The sequence below is a fragment of the Sylvia atricapilla genome, chromosome 26 (genome assembly GCF_009819655.1).
Source record: "Sylvia atricapilla isolate bSylAtr1 chromosome 26, bSylAtr1.pri, whole genome shotgun sequence".
Taxonomy (NCBI): domain Eukaryota; kingdom Metazoa; phylum Chordata; class Aves; order Passeriformes; family Sylviidae; genus Sylvia; species Sylvia atricapilla.
In genome coordinates this window covers 1738755-1751946 of record NC_089165.1, presented here as the reverse complement: position 1 = coordinate 1751946, position 13192 = coordinate 1738755, and the positions used below count along the sequence as shown (strand labels likewise).

Here is a 13192-nt window from a genome sequence, read left to right as displayed (position 1 = left end):
TGGGGGCACCGTGGAGCCAGGGCTGAAATCACACAGAATCACACAATGTGGAGGTTGGAAGAGACCTTCAAGATCATCGAGTCCAACCCAGCCCCAACACCTCAAATAGATCATGGCACTGAGTGCCACATCCAGTCTCTTTTTAAACACATCCAGGGACGGTGACTCCACCACCTCCCCAGGCAGACTATTCCAGTATTTAATCACTCTTTCCAGGAAAAACTTCTTCCTAATATCCAACCTGTGTTTCCCTTGATGCAGCCTGAGGCTGTGTCCTCTCCTGTCAGTTGCTGCCTGGAGAAAGAACCAACCCCCAGCTGTCTGCAGCCACCCTTCAGGGAGTTGCAGAGAGTGATAAGGTCACCTCGGAGTCTCCTTTTCTCCAGGCTAAACAGCCCAAACTCCTCAGTCGTTCCTCAAAAGGCTTCTGTTCCAAGCCCTTCACCAGCTTTGTTGCCCTCCTCTGGATGTGTTCAAGCATCTCAACGTCCTTCCCAAACTGAGAGGCCAGAACTGGACACAGCACTCGAGGTGTGGCCTGACCAGTGCTGAGTCCAGGGGCAGAATGACCTCCCTGCTCCTGCTGGCCACACCATTCCTGACCCAGGCCAGGTGCCATTGGCCCTCTTCATGGTGACACTTCCCCCTTGGGAAGAAAAAGGGAAATGTGACAAAACTAAGACTGAACCCCCTGCTCCTTTTGGAGGTGAGCTGCAGGATGGAGATGCTGAGAAGCACCCAGTGCCCCAGAGATCACCCAACCTGCCCTGAGCCGGGCAGGGAGCATCCCCACAGCACCCACGGGCTGGGGAACAATGTCATGGAAAGAAAACCAGCAAAAAATAAAGACGATTAGAAAACTGCAATTTTCCAGCGGTTGCATTTAAAGATCTTATCTCCCACTGGGAAGAGAAGCCAATTTCCTCACAAACCAAAAAGGCTGGAGCTAAGAAAAGCTTCCCTGCATCAAACCAGGGGGAAAAGGGCTCAGCACCTCCTGGACCAGAGTCTGCAAATGCCATCAGTGCCATTGAGGCCATCAAGGCCGTCAGTGCTGTGTCTTGCAGCTGATTTATCCACCTGGAACAGGCAGCAGATCTCACCAAAGGATTCAGGGATGCTCCACAGCCTGGAGAATTAAATCAGCGTTTTGCACAGGTTGGCAAGAGGAAATTATCGTCCTTGTTAAGGGCTCGGGTGGCTTTTAAACTTGGCATTTTCTCCATGGCTGTAATAAGACAAATGAGGGATTTCACAGCAGAAAGACAAAAAGGCAGTTCCTGGCTGCCCCTCTTCCCCTGGCCACTTCTTTCCAGCTTGGCAGGATCACAGGCATGGCAGCAATTCTGTGATTTTATTCCTAACATTTTCTGGTACTTCTTAATGGTAATTTTATTCATTGGGGGAAAACAGTGATGTTTCTACACAATTTTTTTCCCTGGGAGGGTGGTGAGGCCCTGGCACAGACCAGCTGTGGCTGCCCCTGGATCTGTCCAAGGCCAGGCTGGACAGGGCTTGGAGCCACTTGGGGTGGTGGCAGGTGTCCCTGCCCATGGCAGGGGTGACACGGGATGGGCTTTTAGGACCCTCCCAACCCAAACCAGTCTGGGCTGCTGGTGCAGTGTGGGGTGGATGGTGCAGGTTGTCCCCTCCCAGAGCCCTGCACCTCCTCCCTGAGCAGGATCCAAGCATGACTCAGCCCCACATGGGTTTTTATCAGCTCTCACACACGGCCTCAGCACCCAGAAACGGCCTCAGCCACAGCCACAGCCACAGCCCCCGGCTGGCCTGGAAAATAGGGAAATAAATGCACAGCAAGGGAACTGTGGGCTCCTCACGGGGGCGGCTGAAGGCTCACAGCACTCATCCACCCCCCAAAGCCCTCCCTGGATCCAGGGTCCCGTTGTCCTGGTTGTGGGGTTGGGTTCAGGCAGTGAAATTTTCTTCTCTCCTCATGGAAACCCACGTCTCCCAAAGCCTGCTCATCCCAACCTTGCTGCTCCCAGGAGAAATCCCTGTGGCAGCTGCCCTACCACAGCACCCACAGTGGCACCACCGATGACTCCAAGAGGGAATAAAAGAGAGAAAATATTGAAATATTTGGGGTTTAGAGTCTGTTTAAAAAGTGACTTCATCCTAGAGGGGACAGACACCAATGGGAGGATTTTTTTCCAGCGACTGAGTTGGGTCACTTGGTGCTTTTTGAGTGCCTGTAAAGCTCTGGGAGACAGGAAAAACAAAACAAAAACACACACACACACACACACACACACACAAAAAAAAAAAAAAAAAAAAAAAAAAAAAAAAAAAAAAGTGTTTACCAAGAGCTGGGGCTCCTCTCACGCAATGGCTGCAGAAATTCCCAGCAAAAAGATCAAAGAATATGCATATTGTGTGTTGGAAAAGAACCACAGGGATCATGAAGTCCAATTCCTTGGAATTGAACCGCCAGCCTCAGTTCATGGAAGAAAATGAAAATATTCCTCCTTGTCAACTCACCCAGAGCAACAACCCGGAGGAAGGGGAATTAATTCTGTGATGTGAGGGGGTCTGTGGGGACAATCCCATCCCCAGAACCATCCAGGAAGGAGGAGCCGCCCGAAGCTCCGCGGGCAGCTCGGGGGACACAACCCCCAGGTGACACTGACGGTGACACAGTGACCACGGCCGGGGCTGGAGCGATGCCAGGCGGCTCCGGGGAGCGAGGCCAAAGCCCGGCTTCCTTCAGCCGAGCACGGAGCAGGTTTTGACAGCACATCGCGCGGCTGGCGGGGCGCAGCGCCGGGACGGGCGGCGGGAGCTGGTCCCGGAGGTGGAGCTGCAGCCCCGCGGGTCCCCTCCGCTCACGGGGACAACTCACAGGTACCGGGGGCTGTGCCAGGGGGGCTCGGGAAGGAGCCGCAGCGCTCTGTGCTGGGCAGTGACCCGGGGGTTCGTGGGGACACGGCCTGGGCTGGCTCAGCCACTGCTGTCCCCCAGGAGGTTCAGACAAAGCCACCGTGGGTTTGGTACCGCTGCTGGTGGCCAAGTCAGGGCCTAGTCCCCAGCGGCTCCATCCCAGGGCTCTTCCTCCTCATTCGGGCTCCCTCTGTCCCCTCCCCACGCCCCGAGCCCTGTCCTGTCCCTCACACCGGCCTGGAGCAGTCAAAGGCTTTTCCTCTTTTGTCCCGTACCTCTGCCAGCATTGCATCCTCCTTGGGGTCACCCAGCAGGGACCAGAGGTCACAATCAGCCCCTGCGCACCCACGGGTGTGTCCCAGGCAGGTGGGAACCAGCGCCTGCGGAGCCCCAGGGGCAGCTCCCACGCCCAGGATTTCCCAGTGCGGCAGCTGGAGTCACTGGGCCACCAAACTCCCCGTGTTTCTCCCCAAAACCAGCCGCCAAGGCTCCCCAGGCCACTGCTTCCCCTTTTCCCCGCGCTCTTCCTCTCCGGAGCCGGTGCCGAAGGCAGCGAGCCCCGCGGTGACGCCGCTCCCGGCTCGGTGCAGGGAGGAGTGTCGGTGCCCGCCGCTGCCATGCCGGACACGCCGGGGGGCTGTCCCCGTCGGCCCCCCAACTCGGCCCTCATCTACAGCAACGTGGGTGAGTGACGTCCTGACTGAGCCCGCTGTGCCCCTGCCAGCCGAGGGGTCACCTCGGACAGGGGCACGAGGCCCTTTGCTGTCCCTGTCCTCCCCCCGTGTCGCCTCTCCGGCTGGTGTTGGGTGTGGCTTTGGAGCTGGAGATATGCAGGGGGGCAAAGAACAACGTGCTGTACTCCTACCCCATCGCATCCCACCCCATCCCGTCCCATCCCACCCCGTCCATCCCATCCCACCTCATTCCATTCAATACCATCCATCCCACCCTCACCCCATCCATCCCATCCCACCCCACCCCATCCCATCCCACTCTCTCCTCTGTCCTGTCTGCCCTGTCACCTCTGTCCCTCCTTCTCCAGGAGAGCTGCGGGCCCACCTCGTTCCCCGCAAGGCCAGCCGAGGGGAAGGCGCTGGCAAACCCCTCCCTCAGCCCGATGCGGACCCCCCGCCGCCCCCACTGCCCAAAAAGCAGCTCCAGCGAGCCGAGTCCCTCCCGGAGCCGGGATCATCCCACCGCTGCCATGGCGACCCTGAGCCACGGGCCGGCAGCATCCTCTACAGCATCCCCGCAGCCCACCCGCGGCACGGCGAGGCGGCTCCCCCGCGGGACAGAGCCTCCTGGGCACCCAAGAAGCCGCTGACCAAGTCCCAAAGCCTGGGCGAGCCGCCGGCCCGGAGCAGCCCCCAGGCAGCCCCAGCCCCCAGCCTGAAGGAGCTGACATTCGGCACGGCGGACGGCGAGCTGGGGCAGCTCCTGGAGAGCCCGGCCGGGGTCTGTGGGCTGCTTTTGGGGTGCCAGGAGGCGTCCCTGGCCCGGCTCTCGGCTCGCATGCAGGAGGAGCTGCTGGGGCCCGAGGAGAGGCAGCAGCTGCTGCAGGCGGAGCTGGCCGGGAAGCGCTGGGCAGCGCTCGGTGTCCCGGAGCCCCGGCCCTGCTGCCAGAGCGGGGACGCCTGGTACTTCAGGGTGGGCTTCACCTTCGAGCACAGGCAGCTGCAGTTCGCAGCCAAGGTAAGGGGGGAGTCGGGGTAAGCCCAGGAGCCTTGGCTTTTCCATGGAACACGACACTGGGGCCACTTCCCCTTCCTGCAGCCACTTCTGCATTTGCTGCATGAGTGCTGCTGGGCGGGGGCTGGGGGATGAGGGTGACACTTCCCGTGGGACCAAGGGACACGTCAGAAACGGCACTGCTGGGGGACACGTCCTGGTGACTCAGCCAGAGGGGCCGGCACACGCAAAGGAGAGGCTGGAGCAGAGCTGGCTGCCAGGAGAGCAGGAGGAGACCTCAGCACACCTGGGGGCTGCACTCACGCCCCAGCTCTTGCTCAAAGCCATCCTGGCTCCGTTCCTGGGTGCAGAGGGTGCAGGGAGATCCCAGCATCACGTGTAGGTCAGAGCTGGCAGGGTGTCCAGGACAAGGCTCTGCCCTTGCACAGCTGGCCCTGTCCTGTATGTCCCTGCAGGTCCCCAAGCCGTGCTGCTCCAGCCTGGGGCTGCAGAGCTCCCTGGGGACACACTGCAGCATCCAGCGCCTGCTCGGCCGCTTCACCGACCGCCTCCCTCGGGAGCTGGTGCTCCCAGGAATCCCTGGAAAACAGAGTCAGGGCCTTTCCAGAGAGGAACCAGCGTGTCCTGCCCCCCAGCCTGTCCTGCAGGTGCTGCTTTGTGCCGAGGTTCCCCAGCAGACCTTGGCAGACTTCGTGAAGGACTCCCACGCTTTGCACAGGACCAGCCCCGGGCACTATGAACGCCTGGGCTGCCTCCTGCTCCTGCAGCTGTGCATGGGGCTGGAGCACCTCCGGGGGCAGAACGTGGCCCAGGGGGACCTCTGCCCCGAGAACCTGCTGCTGGTGGAGTGTCCCTGTCCCCCCCGGGGCCAGCAGGGCCAGAAGGAGCCGCTGGGGCTGTCCTTACCACGGCTGCTCATCAGCAACTTCTTCAAGGTGCAAGAGAAGCAGAGACCTTGTTCCAGCAGCCAGGAGCAGGACTGGAGCCAGGGTCTGGCTGCACCCTCCCCTCCAGCAGCAGCTGAGCTGAATGTGGGCAGGCTGATCTATCAGATCTTGCACGTGGACATCTCCCTGGAGAACATTTTGGGCTTCAGCAGCAAAAGGCTTCCCGAAATCCCCTCGCTGTCCATCTACTCGGCAGGACTGAGGCGCTTGGCCACGCTGCTGCTGCACAGGGATCCCCACCAGAGGGTGTCCATCGAGCAGGCCAGGGGCATCCTGCAGGTGCTGCTCTGGGGGCCACGCCAGGAGCTCTTTGCCAGGAGCAGGAAGAGCCTGGAGCTGCTCCGGAGCTGGCTGGAGGTCAAGAGGGCTCTGCTGCTCCTGAGGTTTGCAGAGAACTCGGCTGGGGCCAGGGTCAGCCCCGGCCTAGAGGAGTGGCTGTGCTGCCAGTACTTCCAGGGGGTCACTGAATACACCCTTTACCAGGTCACCCAGGTCCTCTATGGTCCCTAAACCAACCTCCAGTTCAGCCCACCCAAAGGTCTCCTCAAAGCCGAGAGCTCAGGAGGGGCCTGGCCAAACCTGTCCCTGCCCACAGCAGGGGAGTCGAAACTCAGTTATTTTAAGGGTCCCTTCAGCCCAAATCATCCCATGATTCTATGAAGTCCACCAGTTCCTGAGAAATCCAAGCAGGTCTTCCCTGGGAAAGCAAACCTAAACCCACTCCCTCCATAGCCCATTCATGATAAAGTTGGGATCAAACTCCCAAACACAGGGTGTGGTTTTATACCCTCAAACAATTTTTCTTGATACCCCAAGTCTGGTTTATCAGAACACCTGAAGAAAGGCAGCTGGATGGGAGCCCCAAGCACCAATTTAGTGGCTGATAATCCCAAGTAAAGTTTATGGGGTCCAGGCATTGCACAAAACTCCCTCAGAGCCTTTTTGCGGCCACCAGGTTTTTTGCTTGTTTTAAATAACACCCAAAGCCACCCATCACAGCTCACCCTACTCAGCAAAGGAGAAACAACAGCTCCTTCAGCCTGTGCTTCCCAGAGACAATTTGTGGCACAGTCACAAATAAAAAAGACATTTTAAAGGGAAAAATACAGCTTCAATAAAACCTGGAGCTGAGCCTCTTAAACACTGCTCCTTTATGTGCTTCTTTGCCAGCGTTATACACTCCAGGGCTGGATCCAGAGGGAAACACAAAGCCAAACTGCCCTGCCCAGTGGTGATTATCCAGAACAGCCTCCATGGGCTCTGGTGAACAGCTCAGGTGAGTTCATGGGCACCAAGGCAGGGCTGTGGCATCTGCTCCTCATGTGAAACACTTGGCAGCACATGGGACCTGGAGCCAGTCCCCAAATCCAGCCGAGGGACCAGCATGGTGAAGATCAAGTCGTTTAAATTCTTCCTTAGCAATTATTTGTCCACTCAGCCATCTATCAGGAAAAATTCCTTCACTGAAAGAGTGATCAGGCATCATCAGCACAGGCTGCCCAGGGCAGTGCTGGAATCACCATCCCTGGAAGTGTTCAAACAATGTGTGGATGTGGCACTTGGGGCCATGGGTCAGTGGTGATGGAGTAATGGTCAGACTCGATGCTCTTCAGAGGTTTTTCCAGCCTGAACAATTCCATGATTCAGTGACTCCATCAGCTGACAGCAGCAGGGTTGTCCACAGTGGGACAGAGCCTCCCCACGTCTGCTGTGCCCATGGATGTGACAGTGGCTCCCCAGGCCACCACCAGGGCCTTGGGCATGGCTGGAGTGGGGAGGAGTCCTCCTAGGACCTCATGAGCTCCAAAAACAAGAATAAACCAGAGCTGGGACCCTCTCAATGTGCAGAGAGCAGCTCAGTCCCAGTTCCCTGGTTGGTTGGCTCCCACCTGGAGCAGCACCCAAATCCCCCAGTGCAGCCTCCCTGCCCAGGCTGGACCCCATCAACCCCGGCACAGAAACGGGGTTCAGATCCCATTCCAGGCTCTCGGGCCAGCACTGCGTGCCCCGGCAGAGCCCAGCCCTGCTGTCCCTGTCCCTCCTGCAGTATTTGCCGTGGCTACGAGAGGGCAGTAAAGGCCACGGCACAGCCCCTCATCCCGGGGAGACAAAGCCAAACCCGCTCCCCTGCCTCCTGCAGCCCCGGGCCGGCAGCTCCAAGGACCCACAGCACCCCAGCTCAGGGTTCCAGCGTGGGTGACTCCCTCCCCTGCTGCCAGGAGCATCCAAAGTCAGCAAAACGTCCCTTGGAGGCAGGACCAGGCACATTCCACACTCCTGTCCCTTTGGAGAGCAGAACATGGCCCTGGTACCATAGTGCAGAGGAAAACAGGGATTTTTCCAGATAATCAGTGCGGCACGTTCAGCCCCGTGCCAGCCTGTTGAGCAAAACAAGGACATCCTCTCCAAGTCGTGCCACCACCATGAAATCCTGGAATATCCTGAGCTGGAAGGGGCCTGCAGGGATCCTCAGTGCAGCTCCTGTCCCTGCACAGACACCCAACAATCCCACCCTGAGCATCCCTGAGAGCCTTGTCCAAACCCTCCTGGAGCTCTGGCACCTTGGGGCTGGGACCATTCCCTGGGGAGCCTGGGCAGTGCCCCAGCACCCTCGGGGGGAAGAACCTTTCCCTGAGCTCCAGCCCAAACCTGTCTCAGTTCATCTCTGTGCAGTTTCCCAGAGTCCTGTCACTGGCCTGCCAAAAATCCATCCAGGATGAGCACAATGGTAGGACCACGAGAGAATTTGGATCCAATTAAAGAGCCCAGCATGAGCCTCCACTTTGCACCACAGCACTGCTCACACACCCCCAGGTTACTCTGTGCTGCATCTCCAAGGAGTTTCAGTGAATATTTCAGTGTATTCCATGCAATTCCAGCTCTGCTGAGGCCAGGGAGGGGCTGTGGGGGAAACTCTAGGCTCTCACTCACACCTTTCACAGCACTCAGATCTCCCAGGGCCTCACTCAGAGGCTCCAACTCACACCCAGCAGAAGCAGGTGAAATAAACCCATGCCAGGATGTTCTGCTCCAAGGTTTTATAGGATAAGGATTCATCAGTGCCAAACAAGCCTGCAAGTACTGAACGTGCAAATACCACATTTGAAAGCTCAGCTCCTGTGGAGACTTATTTAACTTCAGTTAGGTTTGTTAATTCCAGCATCACAAGGAGCCCTTTTCCCTTCTGCTCACCATCCTGAACACCAAGGGGCTTCTGTGGACCCTGAGCACAGCCCCCTCCTCACCCTTCACCCACAATCTGCCCCCCAAGAATCCTGCCCAGCCTGTGACCCCACTGAGCTGCTGGAGTGCCACAAACCTTCCCAGCTCCCAGCCAGGATTCCTGGAGCCAGCCTGCACACACTGGAAAGGCTGCACTGTGAAGGGAACACTAAAATTCCAGGTATTTAAGTTGCATATTTGGTATTCAAAGCAGCCATGGGCTGAGCTGATCATGTTCCACTTGAGACTTCCCAACCAAATCACACCCTGAATATCCTATAAAACGCTGGCAGAGCAGGGAAGCACTGGTCCTAATTACCACACTTGCTAATTATTTGCTAGAAGTAGACTTTTCCAGGATTGCTGGATTATTCCAAGCCCTGTCAGAGCACATCCATGAGTTCCAGTGAAGCAAAGAACGAGCAAAGCCTTTCCACACCTGCAACTTTAATGGTTGGGGCAGTTCCAGAGCCACCTCTTCAAGAGTGCAAGTCTTCAAACAGCTTAAAACCAGCAATAAAAAGTAAAATATAAATTTTTATTTAGAATTAAAGCAAATACTTCAGTATCACAAACACAATATTAAACTTCAAGAAATATACTGCTAAATTTGGAGGGAGCATTTATTTTTTTTGCACAACCACAACATGCGCACAAAATCCAGAGAAAGATGTGGAGTCTGAAATTTTCAACATCTCACCACCAAAGCAGCTGGGTCACACAAGGTTTCGTACAAGAGTTAAGATAGACTGGAATAAGATGTTGACAAAATTTCTACAGAATCATCTTTATAGACAACAAGAAAGCTCTAAAGAGGCAAACATTGCAATCTAGTCTTCTTCTGCTGAGTCTCTCTCAAACGTGTAGGCCATGAAGCAAGCATCTGGTCTCTTGGGGACAAGGGGATGCCCTGGTCTCACAATCTCAAAGCCCAAAAAGCTGAAAGTACGGAGCAGTGCAGCTAGAAAATAAAGCAGGAGACAGGTTTTACCTATAGGATACTGAAAAAAAAAAAAAAAACCTTGAATTTCCACCAAAAGGTATTTTGTGTGTCTGGAGGCACAGGGAACACCCACCTCTGTCATCTCTGTTCTTGTGGAAACAGATGAACACGTGTTCAACTCGGAGCTGTTCTTCAGCAAACTCGAGAAGAACTGCAAAACTGCAAGAGAAACACCAGGGGCTCAGTGCCTGTGGAACAGGGAATGTCCTGGGCTGGGAGGGACCCTCAGGGACCACCCTGTCCAACCCCTGGCCCTGCAGACACCCCAACAATCCCACCCTGAGCACTGTCAAAACTAGGCTGGAGCTAGGCTGGCAGCAAGTGCTTCTTCAGAGAGTTTAGCAAGGCCCTGAGAGCAAATCCACACAGGAATTCCTAAGGAAGAGGCAGAGGGTGGAGCCTCACACCACCATAACTCAAGGGCAGGACCCCTCAGTGGGACAGAAAATGTGCTTGTGACACAGCTGAAGGAGCTGCAGGGCCAGACTCAAAGCAGCCTGGAATTCTCAGTGCCTAAACCAGACTGAAACCCCAGACTTTGGGCTGGTTCTGCCTGCAGCCCTGAAACCAGGCTCACAGAGAGCCTCGAGTACCAAAATTAAACTTCAGCTTTCAAAATACAAAGAGCAAAGTGTTTTCCCACCCCACTGAGAAGTCTGGTGTTAACACACAGCCAAGTTTTCCCTGGCCCACCTGTCCTTGCTCCCCTCAGGCAGAGCACCACTGGGAATTTCAATGTAGAGGTTGTTGTTGTTCAGCACTGCTCTCCAACTGATGTGTTTGGCATCTGTAAGCCTTGACTGGACATTGAGAATTCTTGTCCTGTTGTTAGGTGTTAGTTCTTCTGTGACATTCAGCCGATTATCCTGCAGCAGGGAGAAGGGCAGAGTTATTTTTCCATTCCTTTTTGGAGGAGGGATTGAGGCAGGGAATGCTGCCAAGCTCACCACGAGCCGTTTGCTCCTCATACTCACCGAATAAAATAAATTAGCTGAAAGATTGTGATCCCTCTGACTATTCCCTCGCCCACCTGGGATCTTCAGGGGTGGGTGAGGGACATCAGGAGCACCACCGAGGCCCCGGACCCAGGTTACTACAGCAATTGAAGGGAACCCTGGAACTGCAAAGGGAGCATGGATTAGGAAGGCTTGGACAAAACCCTGCCACTTCCAGGATTTAAAAAGTGTTAAAAAATCCCAAACCTAGGCCAAAGGACTCCTCCCACTGCAAGTGGGAAGACAAAGGAAGCTCCACACCAGGGGCAGTGCCCAGGGAGCTGCCACTGCAGTATTTTGAGTGCAGACTCAGTTGGAAATGAAAAATACTCCGGCTGAGTGAGCCTGGGGTGTTTCTGTGCCTGGGCAGGTCTGATCTGACCTCGTGAGAAGAACCTTTCTGCAGGAATGTGCTGGTTTCTGCCCTCCTTGTTGTCAGGCAGCACAAACCCCCAGCCCAGCAAGGCAGGGATCGCTATTCCCTGGGATATTCACCACCAGACCTTCCCAGCTCTAATTCCAGGGAATCATCTCCACCTCCAGGATTTTCAGCTGGAGCTGAGGCCACACCTGACCCTCTGCAAACCTCCAAACCTCTTCCCAACTGAACTCCTCAGAGCGATTCCACAACGCTCCGCACCCGAGGAGGAAAAGATGACATTTTTGAAGAGGTGAGGAATATTTTTAAGTTTCTCCCCATCCTTGTGAAGGCTGTTTCACTCCTCCCGTGGCGGAGCAGCGCTGGCCCCTCCCTCTGCACCATCCTTCACCCGCAGGCTCCACTCTTGAGTTGCGTCATCTCAGCAGATGCAGCAATCGAGGCCCTTGGGGGAATTTTCACAATCGTCCTGTCTCCGGGTGCCAGCAGCAGCCACTGCAGCCATTTGCAAATCCGAATAAACAGCTACAAAATAATCCACCATTTTGCACGCTTCGCACCCGAGCTGCGGGATTTGGATTGGTTTGGGTTTGTTGGTTTGTTTTTTTTTTTTAATGAGCTTGAAACTTGTGATGAATAATCCGTATTAGAAAGGCTGGGAATGGGCAGAGATGTTAAATATTATGTGCTAGGAGGTAAATTATATTTATATTTTAACGTGAAGCAAGCGCGACAAATGCGAAGTTTTCTTGAAAATACAAAATCTGTGCTAATTGAATGTGCGTTATTTTGATTAAATGAGTCTCCAAGACGTTATTTTAAGCTCTTTGAAAGAGACGTTTTTCTTCAGCACCTACACTATTTATTTTTATCTGAGAACGACTGTGAACTCTACATTTCTAATTTCCCTTGCAAATAAACCTTTAAAACCCTTTTCCAAAGGTCTGCTGTGGCAATCTTTAACGATTTCATCTTTCTGGCCCAAAAAGGGAGTGCAGAGGAAGGTTTGCAACCATGAATATATTTTAGTGATGTTTACGTGCACTTAGGGAGAAAAAACCCGTCTTTAAGCCGCAGTTAAATATAAAGACGGTTTAAAAACTCCTTCCACAGTCCATACACGAGGTGGAAAGAGCAGATTGATTTCCTGAGCATCCACCACACCACACCAGCCACCTTAATTCAGGTATTTTCTTTCTTCCCAACACCTGTGGGGGCTGTTTCATCTTTCGCCTGAGTTTTTAACCAACAGCTCTCGTAACACTCTTACCCTCGATTAGTTTTGCGGAGTATCCACGGTTACATAAGGGGATAACAGCCTTCAATCCTTCCATGTATTTGCCTAATTGTCGTTTTCCCCTCGGGCCCACCCCCGCCCCAGCCCTGCCCGGAGCCTCTCTCAGCCCGGGGATGTCCTCGGGGGTCCCTCCCAGGGCCGGGACAGCGCTGGGGCCTCCAAGTCACCCCTTTTTTTGTGGTTTTTTTAACCTCCCCTACCGCCTCTCCCCGCGCGGCGGGGGCCAGGCCGCCCCTCCCCCGTTGGCCACGCAGCGTCCCTCGCCCCTCTCCGGCCACCAGGGAGGCGACAACGAGGATGAGGAAGAGGAATGAGGTAGCGAGTGCCCAGCGGTGCGAGGCTGAGGGAGGCCGCGGCGCCTCACCTGCTCTGTCCGGTACTGAGGCTCAGCACAGCGGGCATGATGGTGCTTTTATTCCCCTCTTTCTCTCTAGCGAAGCAGTGGCTGTTGAGTATCCGTTGCAGGGAGGATTTCACCATCCGGCCGCTCTGGTCCGAACCCCGAAACCCTCCGCCGCCTCCTCCCCCCTCTCCCCAGGCGCTGCTACACAAAATGGCACCGTGGCCGCAGTACCTCCTTATATACCCTCCCTCTTCCACGCCCCCTACGAGACCCCGCCCCTCGGCGCGTGCCACGCCTTCCCACAGACAGGCGGCTTCTATTGGACAGTTCAGATGTCAATTAGGCGATCTCGCTGCCTATTGGCTAAAATCAGCGCGGGGGGCGGGACATGGGCTGGGGTAGCGGAGCGGTGGGCGGGG

At 55.5% G+C, this 13192-nt stretch overlaps 2 protein-coding genes and 1 long non-coding RNA gene across 3 annotated transcripts; 1 reads left to right on the top strand and 2 right to left on the bottom strand.

Annotated features, from left to right (window-relative positions):
* Positions 1-2960: 2960 nt before the first annotated feature.
* On the top strand, positions 2961-6675 carry PEAK3 (PEAK family member 3). The gene is made up of 3 exons (XM_066336317.1): positions 2961-3582; positions 3941-4590; positions 5043-6675. The coding sequence occupies exons 1-3, from the start codon at positions 3516-3518 to the stop codon at positions 6042-6044; spliced, it is 1719 nt and encodes a 572-aa protein (XP_066192414.1). The 5' UTR covers positions 2961-3515; the 3' UTR covers positions 6045-6675.
* Positions 6676-9273: 2598 nt separating this feature from the next.
* OAZ1 (ornithine decarboxylase antizyme 1) lies at positions 9274-12992 on the bottom strand. Its single transcript, XM_066336337.1, is given in 6 exon segments — positions 9274-9717; positions 9833-9918; positions 10453-10625; positions 10734-10820; positions 10822-10879; positions 12795-12992. Coding segments are annotated over 6 exon segments (651 nt in total). The 5' UTR covers positions 12911-12992; the 3' UTR covers positions 9274-9586.
* On the bottom strand, positions 11677-12788 carry LOC136371948 (uncharacterized). The gene is made up of 2 exons (XR_010745424.1): positions 12631-12788; positions 11677-11788 (listed from the first exon to the last, which is right to left on the bottom strand). It is a non-coding gene; the product is annotated as an uncharacterized lncRNA (long non-coding RNA).
* Positions 12993-13192: the final 200 nt, after the last annotated feature.

Excerpts from the sequence above, each read along its gene's own strand:
- PEAK3 (XM_066336317.1), top strand. The coding sequence starts at position 3,516 with ATGCCGGACACGCCGGGGGGCTGTCCCCGTCGGCCCCCCAACTCGGCC. Across the intron at positions 3,583-3,940 it reads CCTCATCTACAGCAACGTGG|GAGAGCTGCGGGCCCACCTC; the intron begins GTGAGTGACGTC and ends CTCCTTCTCCAG. Across the intron at positions 4,591-5,042 it reads AGCTGCAGTTCGCAGCCAAG|GTCCCCAAGCCGTGCTGCTC; the intron begins GTAAGGGGGGAG and ends ATGTCCCTGCAG.